General features: G+C 40.0%; 3 protein-coding genes and 1 long non-coding RNA gene across 4 annotated transcripts; 3 read left to right on the top strand and 1 right to left on the bottom strand.

Moving 5' to 3' along the window:
- Window positions 1–1,171, top strand: LOC115918148 (the record flags this gene model as incomplete). The annotated part of the gene is made up of 1 exon (XM_030976425.1): window positions 1–1,171. A coding segment is annotated over one exon (978 nt), but the record flags the coding sequence as incomplete, so codon positions are not given.
- Window positions 1,172–5,392: 4,221 nt separating this feature from the next.
- Window positions 5,393–8,408, bottom strand: LOC115918394. Its single transcript, XM_030976424.1, has 3 exons — window positions 7,887–8,408; window positions 7,081–7,161; window positions 5,393–6,628 (listed from the first exon to the last, which is right to left on the bottom strand). Exons 1-3 carry the CDS (start codon window positions 8,139–8,141, stop codon window positions 5,393–5,395), a joined length of 1,572 nt encoding a protein of 523 aa, XP_030832284.1. The 5' UTR covers window positions 8,142–8,408.
- A 3,563-nt stretch (window positions 8,409–11,971) lies between these two features.
- LOC115920608 lies at window positions 11,972–15,552 on the top strand. Its single transcript, XR_004062425.1, has 3 exons — window positions 11,972–13,757; window positions 14,459–14,581; window positions 15,501–15,552. It is a non-coding gene; the product is annotated as an uncharacterized LOC115920608 (long non-coding RNA).
- Window positions 15,553–15,557: 5 nt separating this feature from the next.
- LOC105442970 lies at window positions 15,558–24,527 on the top strand. The gene is made up of 7 exons (XM_030976423.1): window positions 15,558–15,653; window positions 16,237–16,441; window positions 16,721–17,081; window positions 18,327–20,777; window positions 21,275–21,589; window positions 22,738–22,827; window positions 23,876–24,527. Exons 2-7 carry the CDS (start codon window positions 16,322–16,324, stop codon window positions 24,010–24,012), a joined length of 3,474 nt encoding a protein of 1,157 aa, XP_030832283.1. The 5' UTR covers window positions 15,558–15,653; window positions 16,237–16,321; the 3' UTR covers window positions 24,013–24,527.
- The last annotated feature ends 347 nt before the right edge of the window (window positions 24,528–24,874 follow it).

The raw sequence follows: 24,874 nt of genomic DNA, 5'->3' as shown, positions 1-24,874 counted from the left end.
GTTCTCCCAGACTCTGTTGAAAACATCCGTGCTGGAGACAACACTGTTGCCAAATCAACATTTGCAATAACCACGGCATTCGAAACAGATGAAGATGTCATCAGACATTTAACAACTGATCCAGTGGCTGGCCTGGCCGCCATCCCTGGGACAATCTTAAATCATGTTCTCAAGGCTACGGCAGTGAACTTTTCATCAGATAAGGCCCATTTAGGCCTACCGAAGAACCATGGCAATTGTGAGGCCCGAGATTGTGATCTTTGTAACAAGGTGTATGAGAAGTACATTACCTGTGATGAGCAGCAGCGTGAACACCTTGCAACAGCTACCACATCTCAAGATTCAGCACTATGGCAAGATCAACGCAAGATCCGAATTACAAGTAGTGGGGCTTTTGAAGTGCCGAAGAAGGCCGACCCAAAGAATTGGTTGGACAGAAAACTCAATAACAGATTCATGGGAAACTCCTCTACTCGCTATGGCCAAGAATGTGAACCGATAGCTCGGAGCTACTATGAGCACACCTTCCGCAAGAAAATTACATCTACTGGACTGGTTGTCCATCCAACTGACAACTGGCTGGGTGCTAGCCTTGATGGGATTGTGGACAGAGACACAATTTTAGAGATAAAATGCCCAACTGAAAAGAAACTTGAACAGTACAATGGCAGTTTAACCAACATGCTTCAGGCCAACAAATATGATGTACGTGTTGTGAATGGAAACTACGTTCTACGCCAAACTACAGCTGGTTCTGGCTATTATTACCAGGTGCAAATAGCAATGCATTGTTCTGGTAAAAGTAAGTGTAATTTTCTTGTGTGGACACCATCTGAGCAAGTGATTGTAGATGTTCTGTATGATCAGGAGTGGGTGGGAAAACAGTTGCATCATCTTAGAGGAATGTATTTTGGACACTTGCTTCCAGCAATTTCTACCATGATAGCTCATGGACACTTGAAGATAAAGGGCCTCTAAACATGTCTAAATTGTTCTACATCAATCAAGAAAGATTTACCGAAATAGTAGAAAATATTAAAACTTATCATTGCACTTTTGTGCTGATCAAATACTTTTTTGGTAGATCTCCATGATTTAAAGTATATTTCAAGAAATGAGTCAAACACAGTAATTTCCCTGAAAAGTCCTGACCTGAAGCCCACAGTGACACCCAAAATGTATCTGTCCTTATTAACTGTCAGTTTTTCAAAAGTTTTTTATTACATTATGCTACATGTACTTTGCTCTGAAAACTGGAGTTACACAAATTTGTATTCTAAAAATGTAAACTGCAAAACATATGATTGGATATTCAAACAAAATAGGATTAAAAATGAAACTGCCTGTTCTTGTAAAAATTGTAATTCCAGGAAATCAGTAAGATAATCCTAAATCAAGTTCTTGTATGAATCATCTCTGCAAAGAGCTTTTATAGGTTGAACTTTTCTCGGAGTGGGAATATATGTACAAAAATATCAAACATTTTCAAGAAATTAAAGTCTTAAAAATTCACTTTATAGTAGTTATGTTAACAGATAGACCAACACATTCTGCCCTGTAAATTGTGGTCAGGAGCATATAAAGTTTACCCGAAGATAACATTAAATTACCGGTATTTGCACTATTTTGAGCCCTTATCTCATTCAGTAAAACGAATTTCAGTAAATAGATTTGTGTTTATTTAAGCATCTTATTTTTGTCAATTTTTGTTTTCAAAACAGAATCACTGTGGCTGTGCCATGTAAGTGCAAGCTGATTCCAGTTGGTTTGAAGTCCTGAACATATAACTTATGATATTTAAAACTGCTGAATGTGTTTGATAAAAATATGTTTTGAAACATATATATTTTTTGCAAACTTGCTATGCTCCACCCTAAGGAAACAACATACACCTGTCGACTACACAACCATCTTCTACAATAGAGGGTGGAGTGTATTTTCCCCTAGCTTAGCACATGCTCATAATAGAATGGCAGTTTTCATGTACAATTTACCCCCCTCATAGCCTATGTATTCTGTGTGATGCTAAAGGATGTCTGACCTACAAGGGGAATGAGATCTGGAAGATTATTTTTATTTTTATTTTTATTTATTTTTATTTTTTTTATAATTTTTTTTTTGACAGTGGAGCTTCAGCAAGTTTACAAAAACAAAAAATCATTCATAAAATATTATAAAAACTCTTAAACACATTCAGAAGTTAAAATGTCAAAACAAAATATTTTAGGCTGTCTATCCATTATCTCACTCTCTTCTTTATTTGAATTGAGAGCCTGTACAAACTATGTAACTCTTATCGAAAGATGGCGCATTTATATTATATTGACTAGGCTTGAGGGGTACATCGGAAATATTGACCAAGCTCAGATCATATTGCCCCGAGTCGAAGACAAGGGCAATATGGTCTTAGCGCGGTCAATATGTCTGATGTACCCCGAAAGAAGCCCAGTCAATATAATTATTATTACCTATTTTATTTAAAAAAAAAAAAAAAATTAATTTTTTTTAAAGAGAAGGTTGAGTTCTGGGAAGAGGTGAAAAATGATTTGTGAGCGTTATCATTCTTATTATGCAAGTGTGGAAGAACATCAGATAGGACATGTTCCCTGAAAAGCATGGCTTTTCAAATGCCTTCATATTCTAAATATGTCATGTAACATCGTAAAACTCGGGGGTAGGATTTTTACGCCACGTGTCTGTGTAGTCCCATATACATCTTTCTGTGTACAGTGTTTGTAACTTTACCAAGACTTGGCCAAATTTCTTATCATTTTGATGATTCCACAACCTTGCAATACACACAAATTCTTATATGCTAGATGATCAACCTTTTCTGGTCGATTCCACACCGTTTCTTTCACAATGCAATCACATGACCAGAACTCAACTTCATCTTTAAGGGTGGAACATCGCTCAATATCGCCCTCTGTTTTTGTAAAGTGGTCTACAGGGAAAACCCGGAAGAAGGCGACATCGCAAATGTTTCCTCCTCCGGTTGGGGATTCGTAGTAGCGCGCAAAATACAAGTTTTTATTTTGCAGCTAAAATGCCTTGTATAGGTAATAATGCTCTATATGCATTTAGAAATATCAATCTACATGTATGCACTCTAACTGAATCTAAATATGCTTTGTTTTACCAGCAGTTAAAGTGCAATTATTCAACCTTTTGTTCGTCAAGTAATCATCCTCCTCGCTGGTCATTGGAAAAGTGTGTAGATTGTAGAGTCAGTTGATACTTGACTGTGAGGCATGTGTTAACGTAGATTTTCAGCTCAAATAAAAAACTTGTTGAAAACTAATATCAATTATGAACTAAGCATTGTCTTGCATATTCCTTTCCAGCTCATGCCTTCTGCTGTATACAAATAAAGAATAAGACTTTGTATAATAGATCAGCTTAGAAAAAGATTATGAATGTTGAATTATGTGAGGATATCTTTATTAATTAATGATTAAATGTAGATAACTATGATGATGATGATGGTTAAATGCATCTCAAGAATACGATTAGTAAACTAACATCGTATGGCCCATTACTTCCATTATATCCTTTCCCTTGTAATGATTTTGTGATAAATAGAATTTTTAGAAATGAGAGAGAGAGAGAAAGAGCAGTACAGTCTACTCCCGTTATAATAACCACAGATAGAACAAGATTTTGTTATAACGAGGCATTTCTCCTAGTCCGATTTCAACCATGCGCACATGTAACTATGTGTTCAGTATACATGTAGCGAGATTTTGTTATAACGAGGTAATTGGCTTGGTCTCGAGCACCTCGTTATAACGGGAGTGGAGTATTATACAAGAAAATTGGTGGGAAAAAAGAACGAAGTAATGAAAAATAGAGAGAGAAAGGACAGATGAAGTCAGACAGTGTAGAATAAAGGGGCATAAGTGACCAGCAAAATAGCATAATGAATGTTTGGAACTGAGATTTTAGGCGCAAAAGTCAGGAATTTTAATACACACGTTATTTTATTGTACATGAGCAAGAACATTCAATACAAAGATATGTATTTTCTAGCTAGTCATTTCAACATACTAGTACAACGAGATTTCGTTAGAACAAGTTCAATTTCCTGGTCCCAACTTCAAGCATGTGCACATGTGTCTATACGTGTGCCTATGTGTTCAGTATAACGATATTTCATTACACTAGTAGGTAATTGGCTTGGTCCCGGGCACCTCGTTATAACGGGAGTGGACTGTAATTAACAAACACACACACACATACCTTTCACATGTAAAACCAAACTATGTTACCGATTTCAAGGGCATCAAAGAACATGGAATGCCTGTAATGATGAATGTGATTGGTCCTCATTTGTGAGGTCGGCGTGAGTGGCATATAAATCATGAAGATCACGATCGAAGTCAATCTTGATCAAAAGGTTTTTTTTTTAAAGGAACCTAGCACATAGATTCCACCACCCCCTCCCCCTTCTTGACAAAAATGTTTAGAAACATGCTCAAATACACTCAAATAGTCTACCATTAATTATTTTAATTTATCAATCTATTATTTATTAAAGCATTTTTATACAGGATAACAGTGTTCAGGTATATTGTGTTTTCAACAAGTTCCTGTTAACATTGAAAATAGATTAAAATGTGAAATAAATATGTAATCTAGAGGTTATAGATAAATCTTTCCCAGTCTCATACTATAACATCATCAGCATATCTCCAGATGTAATAGATTGTGCTCAAAACATGCTTAAATACACTAACATGTAAATACATGTAGTCTACCATTGATTGCTTTAATCAATCAATTATTTATTAAAACATCTTGAAGCAGGATAACATGTTCAGGTATATCGTTTTCAACAAGGTCCTGTTAACATTGAAAATAGATTAAAATGTGAAATAAATATTTGATAGTAATCTAGAGGTTATAGATTGCACATCTTTCCCAGTCTCATATACTATAACATCATCAGCATATCTCTAGATGTAATTGATTGGGCTCAAAACATGCTTAAATACACTAACATGTAAATACATGTAGTCTACCATTAATTGCTTTAATTAATCAATTATTTATTAAAACATCTTTAAACAGGATAACATGTTCAGGTATATTGTTTTCAACAAGGTCCTGTTAACATTGGAAAAAGATTAAAATGTGAAATAAATATTCAGAGGTTATAGATTGCACATCTTTCCCAGTCTCATATTATAACATCATCAGCATATTGTTATAACTCCAGATTTAATAGCTGGTGATATATATCATTTATAAATAGAAATAACAAAAATCGGAGCAAGTACTCCTCCTTTAATATGGTAGGGGGACTACTCCTACTGACATTTCCTTTTTTGCAGGAAGTTTACCTTGCGAGAGTACAACTTGTTTTCTTTCATTCCGATAACTTGAAAACCATTTAATCATAAATGATTCTTAAGTTATTGTTCAGAACCAAAATAATTTTTCCTTCACTGCCAGTGTCCTCACTGTTATCACTGTCCATTGATTCACTTTCTTCATTAATCAAGAGGGGCTGCAGGTTACATAAGCCAGCACATACAATTAAAATGTCATCAACATTTTGAACAGTAGCAGGGATTGTGCTACTCAATATTTTGAAACATTTCAAACGTCGGATCGCCCTCTCGACATGGATCCGTACATTTGCAATTCGTCTGGTTTCCGTCACACATTTTTCGGGTAGGCGACGGTCTTTGAATCCCCTCGTGAATGTTGGGATCGACAGTTTTACACCTGGTGGTAAAATGTCCGTAATGGTGAAGCCTCTATCGGCTAGCACTTCGTCCCCTGGTAACAAATGTTCCCCAAAACCACAATTTCTTGAAATAAAAGTGTCACTTGCACGTCCACCAAAGAGTTTCGAGACAAAGCACACAAATCCATTAGGTGCAATACAGTAAAGCGCCTTGTATGTGTTATGGCTTTTGTAGTTTGAATAAGTTTGGGCTCGTTTCATCAGATTTAATGGTCTTTGTACAAAGATCTCGAAACAGTCTATAATGCAGGTAGCTTTCGGATGGAAAGTAGCGAAGCTTTTGGGCCGAATTCTTGCCAGAGTGTCACGTGGCGGCCAGAAGATTATGTTACATCTCATGTAGTTTGCCATGAGTGGCAACCATGTAGAAAATATTGTACATGCTGTCGTCCTGGAGATGCGAAATCGTACTCCAAGGTCTGTGAACATTAAGCCTAGTCTAAGCCTCATGAGAAGAAGAAGAATCTGATCGTGGACCGCAATTTTAAAATTCGGTATAGAGGACAAAGACATGATAAGAGAATTTACAAATGCCCAAAACACAGCCAAACGTAATCCTGTGTAAAATTTCACGACACAATTATCCATGTTTGTAACAGATGCTTCAGGACAATGGTCTGTTTGTGATGCTTTTGACACGGTGCGCCACGATTGGTCCTTAATGGCATAGTTGTGATCTTGAAGGGGGATATCCTGCCACTTAAAAGGGGAATCCTCCATCTTTGGCGTTTCGGTCTGCATAGAAGTGTGAGTAGTGCCATTCCCTCCCTCATCATTGTCAGGCAGTTCATTAGGCTGTTCGTCATCAGTCGCCATGTCTGTCGAGTTGAGTGGCACTCGTCGCTTTGGCTGTGGCCTTCCAGGAGTCAGTCGTTTCTGTTACAGATCAAATAGTATTAATAATAAAAATAATGATAAATTAATAATGTAAGGAATTTGAAGTTCATCACAATCATACTTAATTGAAGGACAAAATTCACGCCCCTCCCTAGAAAAAGAAAAGAGAAAATTGAAGGGGGTATATTTCGCAAATTTCATGTTCGTAATTCTACCCTCCCCCCCAACTATTTTTTTTAAATTTTAAAACATAAATTCAATGGGGGGGGGGGGGATACATGGCATCATTAGAAAAACAAATTAAATACAAAAAGAAGATCATTTTAAATGTCTAAAATAGTCTAAAATCTATCATTGAATTTTCTTTCCACTCTTTTCTTTCTTCAAAATGTCAGATTGTTATTACAATTCATTGGCTATTCTATGTGTGTGGTTTTTTAAAGAATAGTATAGAACAAGATTGTGGTAAATTAAGTGGTAAATTAACTTACATAACTCTTGTAACCCAAGCATTGGAATGGATACGGCTGGTCTGCAGTTGGTTTGCCATCCTTGAAGTGGACAGAACACACCTGCATAAGAGAATAAAGCAGCAATAAATAAAATAGCCCCCCAAGGAATTACCTCCCGGAAATTTACCCCCGGAAAATTACCCCCCAGGACAACTACCCCCTAGGACAACTACCCCCCGGACAACTACCCCTAACCCTAAACCTAACCCTGGGGGTAGTTGTCCTGGGGGGTAGTTGTCCTAAGGGGGGTAGTTGTCCTAAGGGGGGGTAGTTTATATATCCAGGGGATAGTTGTCCAGGGGGTAGTTGTCCAGGGGTAGTTGTCCTTGGGGGGTAATTTTCCGGGGGGGGGGGTAAATTTCCAGGGGGGGGGGGTAATTGTCCTTGGGGGCAGGAAGCAGGGTAGTTGTCCGGGCGGTAAACTTCCGGGGGGTAGTTGTCCGGATACCACTTCAACTTATACTTCAACAGAATTTGGCGAAGCCCTCATTACGTCACTGCTGCCAAATGACTAAAGTAAACCCACCCATCTAACGTTGAAGAATTTGCCGAGTAGATCTACTAGATCTATTAGTTAGATCTTTAATAGACCAAAGAATTCTGTCCCTGGTTTAGGGAAGGGGTGACAGAATTCTTCGGTCGACAGTCACTAGATTACTTAGTCTAGATCTAACTTAGGCTAGCTAACGTTAACTTAACTTGTTAGACTGTTTAAATTTAATCCGTTGTAAATTTTTGTTTAGTTGGCAAAGGTTGTAAAAGAAAGAAAAAATTGAAAAACTCACCCTGCTGTTGGCATTTGGTATAAAATTCTTGCGATTTATATTTTTCAACCACTCCTGAAGTTTTCGGGCAGAATCATGATAACGTCCATTTGGGAAACGGTGCATTTGGTAAGGTTGCAAGCACTCACATTCATCGTGCGTCAAAGGTGAATGAATTTCACACACCAATAGTTTCCATTTTCGAAGTTTTTTACTATTGTTTGTGCATCCAACCACTGCACAGTTTTTCCCTGTTCCTGTCTTCGATTTTTTCATGATGAAACAATACACATGAAATCCTTTTTGTCCAAAGAAAAACGTCACAAAACTCGCGAGTAACAGAGGTGCAGCGAATAGAATCGATCGCTCAACGGGTATGCTATACCTATACCTCGCCCAGGCCGGCCAGGGTCGCTGCGCCGCTAGCTAGTAACCGCTCCCGAGCTCTCTGTACTGTCAGCTGGATCGGAGAAGCCCCCCAGTTATAGCGCCGCCACCGGCGGGCAGGTACATAAAACCCCCAAACCGAATCGGTGTATAGCAAAAGGTGTCTCCTAACTACACCGCTACACAGCAGATCAAGATGTTACTAGGACCTCCACGAATGTAGCCCAGGCGTTGCCGCCCAAGCTTCCCGCGCCGGTACGGTACGGTATGCAGGCTATAGCAGCATGCAAGTCGGGACGGTTGTCTGAACTTCAGGTAGGCCTATAGGGTCTATATGTGGATATTTTATTCTTTTCTGTTAATCATATTCATAGACTACTTCTATTACCGTACTAGGCCTACTAGTCCTGCATATATGGGGCTGAGACACTCATGAGAGTGGTAGCCAATTGACTTTAGAGTAGAAAAGTCTAGACTAGATCCACTCCAGCAAAGCATAGAGAGTCGACCCTGTGTGATTCTCATACTAGATCTAGAATCTAGTACGTCTTGGGCCTTGGCTTGGCAAAAAAAAATTCTCCAATTTAGAGGTCTAACAGTTAGAATCTAGAAGTAGAAGAGTCTAGTACTAGTAAAATCTAGATCTAGTAGGGGTCTAGACTCTATATCTAGATCTAGCTGATCTAGACTCTACTAGTCTAGACCTATATCTAGACCCTACTAGTCTAGATAGATCTATCAAGTATCAATACTATCATCTAGACCTAGGTCTAGATCTAAGTTAGATCTACTACTAGATCTAGGCTAGTAGTAGTACCGCCTAGATCTATCCGGGCGGGGGTGGGTAGAGTCTACTCAAATTATTTGTTGTTGGGGTGTGCCGCAGTCAGGGGCGTCGCTAGACCTTTTTCAGTGGGGGGGGGGGGGGGTGTAAGTTAGAGACCACCGATTACCGACAAAACTAGCCACCAATTACCGACAAATGTAATAATGTCCCTGTGTCTACAAATTTAACCCTATCAATACTAGGTCTAGTATCAACCCGGGCCGAAGGCTAAATTATTTTTTCTATGAACTAGATCTAGATCTAGATCTAGTCTATCTAGAATCTAGATCTATAGTAGATCTAGATCTACTTGCGTATGCGCAAATTGTCATTTTCCTTGACATAAATATAAGAATTATTTCGTTAACTTAGTCAGTATCATAGCTAGATCTAGACTATATATTTAAATGCAAGCGCGTAGATCTAGTTTGGATCCTATTTTAGGGGGAGGGGGTAGTGAGAAGCGAATCACTTAAAGAGCGCGCAAAGGGCCCTCCCGCGCGAAGCTTTGACGTTTCATTGAATTATGAGAGAAGCAGACGATTAGTTGTAGTGTTCTCGACTCTTAATCCTTATCTGACTTTATAGATTCCACCCTTCCGCGCGAAGCGCGGAAGCTTTGACGTTTCATTGAATTATTATAGAAAGCAGATGCTTCTGTGTAGTATTCTCGAATCTTAATCCTTAATTGTCTGAAATCGGTTTCCCCCAATCGCGCGAAGCGTGGAAGCTTTGACGTTTTATTAAATTATGAGAGAAAGAAGACGATTCGTTGTACTGCTCTCGACTCTAAACCCTTGTATGAATTCAGTTTCCCCCAATCGCGCGAAGCGCGGAAGCTCTGACGTTTCATTAAATTATGAGAGAAAGCGATTCTTGGTACTGTTCTCGTCTCTTAATCCTTATCTGAATGAAGATTCCACCCTTCCACGCGAAGCGCGGAAAATTTCATGTTTCATTAAATTATTATAGAAAGCAGACGATTCAGTGTAGTATTCTTGACTCTTAATCCTTAATTGTCTGAATTCAGTTTCCCCCAATCGCACGAAACGCGGAAGCTTTGACGTTTCCTTAAATTATTAGAAAAGCAGACGATCTGTTCTACTGTTCTCGACTCTTAATCCTTGTCTGAATGAAGTTTCCCCCCTCCCGCGAAGCGCGGAAGCTTAGACGTTTCATTAAATTTGTAGTATTTATTATTAGACAATGAAGACAATTCGTTGTACCGTTTTCGATTCTTAATCAGCCCTAATTGTCCGCATCCAGATTTCCTCTATCGCGCTTCGCGCGAAAGCTTTGGAGTTTCATTAACATATTAGAGAAAAAGGACGATTCGTTGTACCGTTCTTGACTCCTAATCTTTGTCTGAATTCAGTTTACCCCCTCCCGCGCGGAAGTTTTGACGTTTTTATTAAACTATTAGAGATAGAAGACGATTCGTCGTAACGTTCTCGACTCTTAATCCTTGTCTGAATGAAGATTCCACCCTTCCACGCAAAGCGTGGAAAATTTCACGTTTCATTAAATTATTATAGAAAGCAGACGATTCAGTGTAGTATTCTTGACTCTTAATCCTTAATTGTCTGAATTCAGTTTCCCCCAATCGCGCAAAGCGCGGAAGCTTTGACGTTTTATTAAACTATTAGAGATAGAAGACGATTCGTCGTAACGTTCTCGACTCTTAATCCTTGTCTGAATGAAGTTTCCCCCTCCCGCGCGTAGCGCGAAAGCTTTAGCGTTTCATATACATATTAGAAAAAAAGGACGATTCGTTGTACCGTTCTTGACTCCTAATCCTTGTCTGAATTCAGTTTTTTCCCCCGCCCGCGCTTGCGGAAGTTTTGACGTTTTCTTTTTGGCGTTTCATCACAATATAGAGAAAGTAGACGATTCGTCGTACCGTTCTCGACTCTTAATTCTTATCTAAATAATGTTCCGCGCGAAGCGCGAAAGCTTTGACGTTTCATTAACATTTTAGAGAAAAAGGACGATTCGTTGTACCGTTCTTGACTCTAATCCTTGTTTGAATTTAGTTTACCCGAAACTTTTAAACCTCTGATTTCTTTAGCTGATATTATAGGAAAGTCAAACTTCTAGAAAGTACAAGTATTATAGTTGTAGTCTCTCTCGATGTCGTCACAGTTAGTAGGGGGAAAAAAAATTGTCGGCCAACCGACATTATACATCTCGCCGACTTCAAATTCCTGCATTTATATAGTACCCGAGGATCGAGCAAGAATACCGACACGGCTGACCCGACACAGCAATTTATTTATGCGTGTCTTTCTTGCTCCCTCGACGAGACGACTCCACCCAACAACCCCCCCTCCCCCTCTCTCAGGCTCTTACCTCCCCTTGTTTCCTTTTTCTCTTTTTTTCTTCCTTTTCTCCTTTTCTTTCTTTTCTCTTTTCTTTTCTTTCCTCTCTTCCCTCTTTTTCTTTTTCTCTTCTCTTTCCTTTCCTCTCCTTTTTTCCTTTCTTTTCCTTTCTTTCCTTTCTTTTCCTTTTCTTTCTTTCTTTTCTTTCCCTTTCCCTCTCTTTTTTCCCCTCCCCCTTTTCTTTGTTTTCCCGACGGCAGCGCAATTTCGCACCCCCCACACCCACCCCCCCCCCCTTTGGCGACGCCCCTGGCCGCAGTCAGCTCAAATTAAGCTAGTAGGGTCTACTCAGCTAGTTTAGTAGAGTCTAGGGCTAATTGGCCCTCCCCTGAGTAAAGGATAGGGCTTAGCCTTGCTATAGCCTAGGGGGCAACAAGTTGAGTGAAAAATAGGGTCTTGAGAACGGGTCATGGCAAGAGTTCCATATAGAGTCTAGTCCTAGTAGGCCTACTCCTAGATCTAGATCTCCCCCCCCCCCCCCCCCCCCCCCCCCCCCCCCCCCCCCCCCCCGCTGAAAAAAATTAACGACTGATAGAATCTACTTAGTTAGACTAGACCTATGTCTAGACTATGATAGAATTTTAAATTACTGGAAGTCCACCTGAGTCCGCGTTGCCCTAACCCTAACGCTAGGACAGAAATACTGGACGAAATAGCTTTAACATTAATGGATACAACATTAAATATTACATAACACATTGTGTTATTCTTCAAGTTCAACATCCAAAAAAATCAAATAAATTATTATCAAGTTCTTTTCTCATGTTTTAGTAGGGGGTATAAATATGGAACTCTTGTCTGGGTCAGAATTCGACCATCATGTCATGAATTGACCGCGCTTGTTGCGTGTGTACATGTATGTGTCTATGAGCGCCGCTCAGCGGCTATGTACAGCGCTCATGCATTGGCTGTTCTGGGCAAAAATCCGGCCCGCACTGTTCGGATGCCATATGGTTTGGGAACTGGGAGTTTGCCGCATAGCGGCAAGAGAGAAGGGGGAAATAATTTTGTAACCCTTGAGAGCGGCAACCGGCCCGGCCTGGCCGAGCGGCCCTCATTAAAAAATTGGCTCTGAAAAAGGGGGTCTTTGTAGCGGCACATACCCGTGTCACCAATATATGCGAGTACATTGGGATTTATCAATCGAATCATGTATTTTGGAGGTGGAAAACTTTCAATTGACGTCAAAGAATTTGAAATTAGGTATTACATAAAGGTAATAATTGAGTTCAAACCCATATAAATTATCATTTGTTCATTTTGGGGGATTTTGTATCATATAGTAATGGGTGACATTCATGGATTTTGAATGCCAATATGCCAGGCGCGGTAAAAAAAAAAATTGTTGCCAATTTGAATGAAATGTAAAAATCCATGTCAAAATTATTAATTGTCACTGTGTGTCAAAATAGAATAGTCAAAGTGGATGATTGATATGATCAGTCTTGCTTCGATATTTAATATAATATCTTGTGCATCTTTCTGGTCTTAGCGGTAATTTTGACATTGGAATCATTGCAAGGTCAAACTTTTTTGTTTTGCATTGTTGTGGGTCAACCTAGATACACGCACCCGCTATTGCTTGCACCTACATGTACAAAGCATGAAGCTTAATTCCTATTCACTGTCGAAGCCTATGTAACGACCCCGGTCCCGGCTTGTACATTTCGATAGCAACCGCTCAAACAAATGCTTAACGCAGGGCAATCAAGTGCTGTTGGATTATATGCGAATGTGTACTGTGCGCGTGCGTGGCCACGCACTGCGCATTCCAACTTCGACAGCGAATATAGAACCATATGTCAAAAAATGCTGATTACAACGATTTACCCTAGACCTCTATAACAAAACAAATTTCTGTTTATTTGTGTTGTTGGCATAGGGTTCTGCGTTGAACTGCTCGCGAAACACCCAACGATGAACATGCAGTATCTGCAGAAACTTTGCATGCTTTTTGGGTTGTCAAAATAATTTTCCTGATTTTTTCATTGGATTGTAGACCATGCAAGACTGGATCTATGACAATTCCATTGAGAAACAAAAATAAGACAGGGAAATTAAGTTCTAGAGGAAGCTTTGTAGGTGCACCGCTATCGCAAGAGATAGCGGGTGCGTGTATCTACATTGTAGGGTCAAACAGTCTTTTTTAACACAATTTTTCTGACACAATATGAAAAATATGTACATGTTTTTATTTTCCTGCAGCAACTACTTGCCCAAGAAGACGAGCGATGTGAGGAGTCGCGGTTGCAGGGCTAGGGCTTTTTTTTTCAAGCATCAAGATCAAGGAAAGAGTCACTGGTAAGTTTCACTGGGTATTCAAAATTTTGTATCCAAGACCAATTCGAGAGATCGACAAGAGCTGTAAGATATTCTCCGATAGCGGCGCTATATTACTTTGGTTGTGCTGCCTACTTCCAGGACAGGCACGAGTGAATAGCTTTCCTATTGAAATCAGCCAAAATCATGATGCGTCATTATAACGAACGGTTCTAAAACGCTATCGAAAAGTGATTTAAACATTGATTTAAATCAGTTTAAATAAGTGTTTTTGTGAGTATGGGGTTCCGTTGCGGATGAAATGATCAAATTAGCCGGCAAAAATTGAATTCTGTAGGATTTCGGCGTAAAAGACCGGAAGTAGGTAGCACAACCTGAAGCTGGACCCGCTGAGCCAACAGCGCACGTCAACCAATCAGAAACAAGCATTTAATTCATTTAATTTAACGCCCTCTAGCGGCCAAATAGTTATTGTCAATCCCCCAATTTCATCATTCCCAATTAGGCCACTTGTGGTGATGGTGACATACACTAAAATAGATAATGGACCCCTTTTTGGAACTTGATACTTCCCTTACTGGAATGTAATCCCTTCTTCCATAGCGGTGTAACCCTACTAAATTTGATGAATACCATCTGTAGTTTTTCCTATTAAATGCTGTTATAATTCTTGGTTTATATAGGCCTTGTCTTCATTTTCTATTTTTCTCTAACCCTTTTAGACATGCTGACCAGAAGAAGACATTGTGGTGTTGGAAAACCCAACCCCCTTGAGGTAGCAGCACAATACACAGAGAAAGAAAAGGACCCTCCTCACTTCATTGTCAAGCTGTTTGAGAACAAAGGTAAGCAACATCATTTTTTAATTCATAATTAAGTTTCATGGGGCTGCTACAAGTTTAGGTCGTATACTGTCCAACAATATTTGATTGATGTCACAGCAGAAACATAACTTAACAACATAATTTGCATATTTTGCACATTCATTTCAACTCAAGTTCTTTTGTTTTATGCCTCCGACATGAAGTGGTGCCGGAGGCATTCTGTTTTTAGGTTATCCGTCTGTCCGTCCATATTTCTTCTTACCACGATAACATAAAGGGATGTACATGTATACCTGGTGTTCTAGAAGGCGCTGTTCGATGGCATGTTGTGCGCCGCCAATTTTATCCCGAAGATTGACCAGGCATATTTACATACATCATTTTTTTACTGTTTGGAACATGGCATTGTGTAAACACCGGTATGATCGAATAACATATATTGGTGTCAATGGCAACTCACACCGTCTGTCCGAGTACACATTGTCAAGATATTCTGACAAAATTAATTGTACTGATCAAATTGGCACTGTGATTTTTGGAAACATATAAATTCCTGCCATTTCCATCTCAACATAAAAGAAATAGAATAGTGAATCTGGCATAAGAAAATCAGACACACTTCCTGGATACTTTTTGTAATCCTTACTTCCTCAAACTCTACAATGTACAGAACCTGCAAACCCAACTCTTGGAGGGTGTCCAAAATGAAAACAGTGAGAAACAAAACAAATTGAGTTGAGCTGGACATCCTTATTTACTACATATAGAGTATATAGGGACAATGTCTAGATGTGCGCCTGAAAGTAAATTGCACGAAATAAATTGCAAATCAATATTTTGTTGAAGATGACTTTCAGCTGTGACGTCAACAATCAACTATCGTTGTTTAGAGGTACCATAATGTTGGTGTAATGATGTCTTACTGTAATTTTTCTTACAGGAAGAGGGATAGTGGCACAAAGAGACATCTCAAAAGGGGAGTTTTTTGTTGGTACCCAGGCCAACTTATATCTGCCCAAGAAGGCAACCAACGTGAGGAGGAGGAATCATCTGGTTTTCGTTTTTTTTTTAAGCATCAAGGACAAAGCTACTGGTAAGTTTGCACGTTTTATTCCTATTAGGAGATTATGAAACGGGCACTGTCCATCCGTATGTGTACTACCTATTACTTTTGGATGGTTCGTCCTATCATTACCAAATTTGAATGGTAGATGCATTAGCTAGGGAGGCCTATACATTTTAGTGTGGTCAAAGGTCACTCAGACTTTGTGTACAAAATGTTAAATTTGTACATAAGATGTTAAATCTACATATTACTTTTGGATGGTTCATCCCATCCTCACTAAAGCTGGATTTGGGGGTCATGCGGTCAAAGGTCATAGGGCAATAAATAGCTTGTGGTCGTGTTATCTCAAGAACCGATTGACGGATTCTCACCAAACTTGGCCCATGTATGTACCTTAAGGGGCCAATGATGAACTAATTCGATTTTTGGGTTATGAGGTCAAAGGTCACAGGGCTCATTATATATGCAATAAGAGCTTGTGATCACGTTATGTAATTGGGCTTAATATGTAAATCGCGCAATAGTGGAGGCATCATTTTCGACTGCGCGCAGTCGAACATCCATCTAGTTGAATGACATACAATATTGTACACTTTTCTTTGGAATACAGTCTTGATGCAACTGATGAGTGTGCTTTTGGGGATAGACTCGGCCGCCTCGTGAATCATGGACAAGGGAGGGAGGAGAACGCCCGAATGAAGATACTAGATATGAAGTCACATCCACACATGTGGATAATTGCTACAAAGAACATATCTAAAGGGACCGAAGTTCTGTACAATTATGGAGTTCGAGAACTGCCGTGGAAGAAAAAGGTAAAATTAATTTTGATAAATTTAGAGTATGATGGAAATTACAAGATTATTATCAGATGTGATAAAAGTCAAATTTTACCTTTTCATGTTTTTGCTTGTAACCCATGATAGACAAAGCAATACAAGTCATGTATGTGAGATTCAATTCTTTACCTCTGTACATTACCCATAATACTAAAAATTGCCCCATGTGATATAGCTAAACTGATTACATTTTGGACAAGTTTCTACTCATTATTTGGCTTTATTCATCTAATTTCTAATTATTTTTCCCCTCAGCATTTCAGAGGACAAGTTCAAAGGGAAGAAGAAGAAGGAGAGACACAAGTCCACCAACAGGAAAGAGGGACTCTAGGACAACAACAAGAAGGAGAGATGCAGGTTCACCAGCAAGAAGGACAGACACAAGGACATGAACAAGAAAGAGGGACTCTAGGGCACCAACAAGGAGAAGACATACATGTCCACCAACAAGGAGAGACACAGGTCCACCAACAAGGAGAGACAGAGGACCACCAACAAGAACGAGGAACACAAATCCACCAACAAGGAGGAGATACACATGTCCACCAACAAGAAGGAGAGACAGAGGGCCACCTACATGAAAGAGAGACTCTAGGACACCAACAAGAAGGAGAGATGGAGGTCCACCAACAAGAAGGAGAGACAGAGGGCCACCTACATGAAAGAGAGACTCTAGGACACCAACAAGAAGGAGAGATGGAGGTCCACCAACAAGAAGGAGAGACAGAGGGCCACCTACATGAAAGAGAGACTCTAGGACACCAACAAGAAGGAGAGATGGAGGTCCACCAACAAGAAGGAGAGACAGAGGGCCACCTACATGAAAGAGAGACTCTAGGACACCAACAAGAAGGAGAGATGGAGGTCCACCAACAAGAAGGAGAGACAGAGGGCCACCTACATGAAAGAGAGACTCTAGGACACCAACAAGAAGGAGAGATGGAGGTCCACCAACAAGAAGGAGAGACAGAGGGCCACCTACATGAAAGAGAGACTCTAGGACACCAACAAGAAGGAGAGATGGAGGTCCACCAACAAGAAGGAGAGACAGAGGGCCACCTACATGAAAGAGAGACTCTAGGACACCAACAAGAAGGAGAGATGGAGGTCCACCAACAAGAAGGAGAGACAGAGGGCCACCTACATGAAAGAGAGACTCTAGGACACCAACAAGAAGGAGAGATGGAGGTCCACCAACAAGAAGGAGAGACAGAGGGCCACCTACATGAAAGAGAGACTCTAGGACACCAACAAGAAGGAGAGATGGAGGTCCACCAACAAGAAGGAGAGACAGAGGGCCACCTACATGAAAGAGAGACTCTAGGACACCAACAAGAAGGAGAGATGGAGGTCCACCAACAAGAAGGAGAGACAGAGGGCCACCTACATGAAAGAGAGATTCTAGGACACCAACAAGAAGGAGAGATGGAGGTCCACCAACAAGAAGGAGAGACAGAGGGCCACCAGCAAGAAGGACAGACACAAGGACATGAACAAGAAAGAAGGACTCTAGGACACCACAAGGAGAAGACATACATATATACCAACGAGGAAAGACACAGGTCCACCAACAAGAAGAGAGACTCTAGGACACCAACAAGGAGGAGATACACATGTCCACCAAAAAGGAGTGACAGAGGACCACCAACAAGAAAGAGGAACACAAATCCATCAACAAGGAGAGACACAAGTCCACCAAAAAGGAGTGACAGAGGACCACCAACAAGAAAGAGGAACACAAATCCACCAACAAGGGGAGACACAAGTCCATCAACAAGAAAGAGAGACTCTAGGACACCAACAAGGAGGAGAGATGGAGGTCCACCAACAAGAAGGAGAGACAGACCACCACAGAGTCTAGGACACCAACAAGGAGGAGATACACAGGTCCACCAGCAAGAAGGAGAGACAGAGGGCCACCAACATGAAAGAGAGACACAAGTCAACCAACAAGAGATAGGGACTCTAGGGCATCAACAAGAAAGAGGAACACAAATCCACCAGCACAGGGAGACACAACAAGAAAGAGGGACTCTAGGACACCAACAAGAAGGAGAGATGCAGATTAATCAGCAAGAAGGACAGACACAAGGACACGAACAAGAAAGAGGGACTATAGGACACCAACAAGGAGGAGACATACATTTCCACCAACAAGAAGGAGAGACACAGGTCCACCAACAAGAAAGAGGGACTCCAGGACTCCAACAAGGAGAGACACAAGGACACCAACCAGTCGAAGGAGAGTTCAAAGGATTAGAACAATCTGAGCATCCACAAAACTGTGTATCTCCATCAAGTTGTTCCTCAGATGAGGAAGAGCAGTACACACGCCCAAGAAGGTTCATCTACCCTAACCTATCTAAATCATCAAGTGAACTCCAAAATCATTTTGACAGTGATGAATCTGACCTTGATCCAACATATCGACCAGAGGAGGGTAGCAACGAGGAATACAGCAGTGATGATGAGGCAACTCTTGAGATTCATCCAAGAAATGTTCAAGTGCGCAAGAGACCATCTTCTGTTATATCTACACCAGATGAAAAACCTACAAAGATTTATAAACAGTGCCTTCCAGGATCATTTTCAGGGCCAGAATTGCCACATCAGAAAACCAATGATAATATGGAAACGACACACAAACACGAGGACAAGAAAACAAGGTACAAGAAGCCATCAAGGCCATGCCCTTTCTGCAACAAAGCTTGTGGTGAAAAGCTCTCGAGACACATTTGTTTGGTACATAAGGATAAGGAGCAGGTGAAATCTGCCATGCAGCTGCCAAAGCGGGAGAGAGACAAGGTGTTCTCAAAGTTCAGGAAGGAAGGCATATACCAAGTAAATAGAGAACGTATGAAAGATGACAACCCCATTTATGAAAGAGAAAAGTTACCAAAATCAGGGAATGATGACAACCTTAAAATGTGCAGTAACTGCAAGGGCTTTTACAGCTCACATTTCTTCTGGCATCACAGGAAAGTTTGCCAAGGTGATATATGCACTCCATCTGAAGGAGTACCAGTAAACCTCATGGAAGGGAAAGATCCAGTGTATCAAAAACACCCAGACTTTGTCACTGACATACTTAGTAGATTCCAGAATGATGACGTTGGGAATACGTGTAGAACGGACAAAGTGATAGTTAATGTTGGACATCGACTGTGGACTAAACACAGATCCAAAAAAGACAAGAAACTTGAAGTAAGAAAATCAGTTATGGCTGATATGAGAAGACTTGCCACCTTATACACTGAGTTTAAGAAGAAACACGAGGTTCATGGGACTGCAGATCTCACAATGGGACATGCTGGAGACATGTTCAGTAGAGAGCACTTCGAATCTTTGACAGAGGCAATCCAGACGCTCACTTATGATGAAACTGAAGGCAAACTAAAGCCAGGACTGAAACTCTGCTTGTACTTTGTGCTGAAAAAAGCTAGCAAAATCACTAAAGCTAGTTTTCTTGTATCCAGGCTAGATGAAGATGCATCTGAGATTGACAAGTTCGTAGAGATTCTTGACTTGAACCAGAATTTGATTTTTGGGGATGCACACTACGAAATCCAAAAGAATCGCCAAGTGCGTTTGAGGAAGCCTGCAGAGCTCCCGCTTGAGGCTGACATTGAAGCATTGAAGACATACACTCAAAAGAAAGTCACAGAAATCATCTCTGATGAGTTCCTGGTTTGGGATTCTCACACATTTGTAGAGTTACGAGATCTGACTTGCTCGCGATTGACATTGTGGAATGCAAGGCGTGGTGGAGAACCCAGCAGGCTTACAACCGAAGAATGGAGAGATGCAGAAGAGGGTGTATGGATGCAGAAAGACAAGATTCATGAAGTTAAAAATCCAGCCCATCAGGAACTTTTATCTCAGCTCAAGATATGCTACCAGACTGGGAAGGGCACTAATCGCTTGGTTCCAGTCCTGTTCCCAAGAGACACTGTGAAACCTGTGCAACTTCTATGTGATCAGGAAATCCGGCATACAGCAGGAATAAGACCTGATAATAAGTACATATTCGCTTGTACTCAAATGTCTCATGACCATGTTGGAGGGTGGCATGCTCTAAAGAATGTCTCAGACAACATCAGCCTTTCGTCCAACGTTACGGTGAATGCCACCAAGAACAGGCACAGAGTGTCTACAATTTACGCATCCCTCGACTTGCCTGATGCTGACTTGGAACTATTTTACCGGCATATGGGACACTCCTCTACAATCAATCAAACAATCTACCAGACCCCACTTGCCATCCAAGAAATCACCCGAGTAGGGAGTCATCTCCATCATATAGATATAGGAGGTAGGTAAACATTTATACAAATTTTGCATTGGTTCAATGTACCATATTATATGTACAGCAAATTTATGATTATCTCGAGTTCAGATTTATAACAGCGAGGCAGTAGTAATAGAAATAAGAGCTGATATAATTTTGAATTGGGATAGCATATAGGATAATAACATCGAGCAACAAAACAACCAGTAAATGATACACCCAATTGTACATTTATATGAAAACAATTGCAAAATATTGATGGAAAAAACTTGCACCATTTCATATTCCCAAATCTGAAGCAAACCTAACGCAGAAAACAAAAATGTTCATCAAGTGATATTTACTATTTATTTATTTCATAAACTCTTTGTGTTTGGTATATATTTATTTTGTATTTGTTTGATTGCACTATTACAAATTTGTTAATTTGTTTATGCTCTCTCTCTCTTATATTGACTGTTGTTATATCGTGTATGCAAATTATTGATGTTCGCATTTTATATGTCTTTCCCTTCCCATAGGAATGAGGGCACGCAAAGAATCTGAAGCGTCTGATGACGATGGCTGCTCAAGTGCACCAGCGACCTCAAAGGATGGCTGCTCTACAGCACGGGTGAACTCTAAACATGACGACTCAACTCTAACGGTGACCTCTGAGGATGGCAGCTCAACTACACCAGCGACCTCAAAGGATGGCTGCTCTACAGCACGGGTGAACTCTGAGCATGGCAACTCAACTCTAACAGTGACCTCTGAGGATGGCAGCTCAACTACACCAGCGACCTCAAAGGATGGCTGCTCTACTGCAACATTGACCTCTGGGGATAGGTCTTCAGGTAATATGAAAGCGAAGTGTTTTTTTTTTTGCACATTGTTGCTTTGATATTAAACAGGGAGTTGTTCCCATTAACTCTGCAGTTCAACTATCACATGTGCTGAATTCATAGTTGTATTGTATTGTTGAGAATCATAGGCATGAGTTCAAAACTTGGTTCTTGTAGAATGAATCAGTTCATAAAGGTTTCAGCATATGATACAATGGAGATTCATGAAGAAAAAAAAAAGTAGTAGATTCATGCATTTATATGACAAATATTGGTGTAAAACTAATTGGATCTGCTCAGGAACGCAACACTGTATGGGAAAAGTTTATAGCTGACCATAATGAGAAGTTTTCCCAGCAACCATTGTAAATACTGAAAGATTGTGTGATATGGATACAATTTGAATCTAGCAACTGCGAGAGTAATGGTAAAGGTGTATTTGGCCTAGACATTTAAAAGTTGGAGGGACACATGGGCTCTAACTACCTGTGCGCATGCATACAGCTTGTTGATTGATTTATTCCATATTTTTTAGCCCATGTGAGCAGAATGCTCAAGTGAGATTTTGCCATCCGTTTTGTTTGAAGGGGGTATACTGGAATCAGCGTGCAGTCGGTTGGGCGGTCGCGCGGTCGGTCGAATCTTGTGTCGTGAACTACTTCCTCAGTTTTTGAACAATTCTAGTGAAATTTGGCACAAATGTTTGCCTTGGGGTGTTGATGAGCAGACACACTATAGGCCCCTGAGCAAATTTACAAACTTTTTTTTCCCCCTTGGGGCACTATGGGGAGGTTGCGAAATTCAGGTGAGCATCTAGTCTACTGGGCTCTTTTTGAGTATTTTTTATTTTATTTTTGCCACATCATATGAGATGGGGATTTGAGGTTTGCAAAACATTAATCACCCTGTTTAAATTACAGTATCTTTTGCCCATAAATAAATTGGTACATGTAGGTGTCCCGATGCTGTGGTTATGTTTCATGAGATAAAGCAAATTCAGGGGAGGGTAGTCATGCAAGCTGCAACCGGAGTGTTGTGCGTTTTAAAGTATTTTTCTTCTTTTCAAACATCTTTCATAGATGTAGGCACAACATGTGACAAACTGTGAAACATGTCTGAAGCGTAGAAGTATATAAGGCTTATATGTTATGTCATTACAGCCCGAAGGTACAACCGCTGGTCAAAGCAGGGAAGCAAGCAGTGCAAGCAGTATTTCTCTGCAGCAATCAAACAAGGGGAACCATTACCAGGTAAGCTTCTTTGTGTTTATGTTTAAGTGCATCTTTAGGCAAAGGGTTGAGAAAAGTTGTAATTTTGTTGTCATTTTAAAGGGCAGGAAACTGGTATAGCATGTATTAGAAGTGTGCATATAATTTATATAAAAATCAGAATATTGTGTTCCAAGAAACTAAGTTCCAGGGATCCCCAGCTTTCAGTTTTGGTAGCTTCCATTTACTAGTTTCAAGGTCTAGTCATTATTATACCCCTGCCAAACGAAGTATATAGGAATCAGCGTGTTGGCAGAAGTTGATGACAGTGGCAGAAAGTGCATTGCCATGGTAATGGCATATTATGACAAACAAAGGGGGGGGGGATCTTGCGTCGCGAACTACTCCTTCAGTTTTGAACAATTACGTGATAACTCAAGTATGACTTGATGGAATATCATCAAACTTTGAGTAGGACTTGGCAATTAATAAATTTGATTTTGAGTGACACTGCAATAGCTGGGGGGGGGGGGGGGGGGGAGGGGGTTATTCCCCCATCCATCAGATGTTCTTCGTTTACGCGATAATTTGAGTATGACTTGATTGATGTCATTAAACTTGGTGAGACGGTCATGTAGGACATGACAAGTAACTCAGGACTCATTTGATTTCCCCACCCCCATCTCGGACCTCGGCCATATATCAATGTGTGGCATGTGTGTATACATGGATTATTTGTTTTACAAAAATGCATAGTCAAATTTATTGTTATTCCTATTTGATTATGCACATATGCAACTTTTTTTCCAGGAGTTCTACTTTTTTTCTTCAGTTTCCAGCATTTATGGAGAAAGTGCACTTAATTGACATTAATTGGCTTTTCATGTACTCTGAAAGATAGCTTAGTCAAATTAATAATAAGTATTGAAATTTCATATGAGTTGATAGTGCAAATATGCAAATTTGTTCAATATAATGCAGTGCGTGAGAGGGCAGAGGCATACCAGTCGACTAGTTCCTATTTAATAACCTAAGATAGTATCGATGATGACAAAGGATTTAGAATGTATTGTTCTTATTTCATACCCAGGGAGGAAGGCCTGCACCACTTTCCTGCAAAGACATCAAATCACCATGGAATGGCAGGCGGTAAGAAATAAGGTGATGAACGAAAGGAATAAAGCAAAGAAAAACTTTGATGACAGAGAGAGGAGCTTCCTAAACTAATAATATTAGTTGGGTCAGATCATATGGTCTGATTAACATCTTTTGTTGCCTTTTTTGGCACAATACATGTACCTTCACCTGTATATTCCAGTAGGTATGTGGCTTCTAAATGAATATTCATGAAAGAGCTTGCACAAGGACTCATCCTCGTTTTGTTTCAGTGTCAAGCCTGGTCCTTTATCTGCACATGCGCAACCTGTAACTTGCTCTAATTTGTGATAGAGCTGAATTGATGAAAGTCTAATATGGTGGGCAAAGAGGTCAGTTGAAACATTGGTGTAATGATGATTAATGAGCCTGAATGAAGTTAGTTTATTTCGGTTTCCCTGCCATTGACTTAGTGTATGTATTAAAGAAAGTGCTAAATGGTTATATAGTGGACATTTTGTAACCTGGATGTATGCAAGTTAAATGAATATTAAAGGTAATACAAAGTTTTGGGAATATTTCACTAGGGTCGGAGAATAACGTTTAAATTTTCATTATCATTGTAAAACCTTGTGTACGAAAAACCGCCTCTGAATAAATTGGGCTCTAAAACGCTTTGGATTTCGAGATATTCTAATATGAAATTTATCGGTGCTCCCGATAAATTTCAAATAGCGCCTACGGTCATATAACGGTAGCTGCGACCATGAAAATCTCGGAATATGCAGTTCTGATATTAGGTTTCCAAAAGAATAGTCAAGAAACATTGCTTTAAAGCTAAAGTAATATCAATCCGGAGAGGGCGCTATACAACATAAAGAGTTTATTATCTACAATTTCATCACTTTAGACTCGATTACAACAGCGACAACGATCATTGTGTTTTGTTGGATCGTATATATGCTTCCAATATGTACATTTGAACAAAATTCAT

This window comes from Strongylocentrotus purpuratus, unplaced genomic scaffold (genome assembly GCF_000002235.5).
Source record: "Strongylocentrotus purpuratus isolate Spur 01 unplaced genomic scaffold, Spur_5.0 spur5_scaffold_9, whole genome shotgun sequence".
Taxonomy (NCBI): Eukaryota; Metazoa; Echinodermata; class Echinoidea; order Camarodonta; family Strongylocentrotidae; genus Strongylocentrotus; species Strongylocentrotus purpuratus.
Note: the sequence above shows the minus strand (reverse complement) of the source record. Positions and strands in the feature narration are given on the sequence as shown.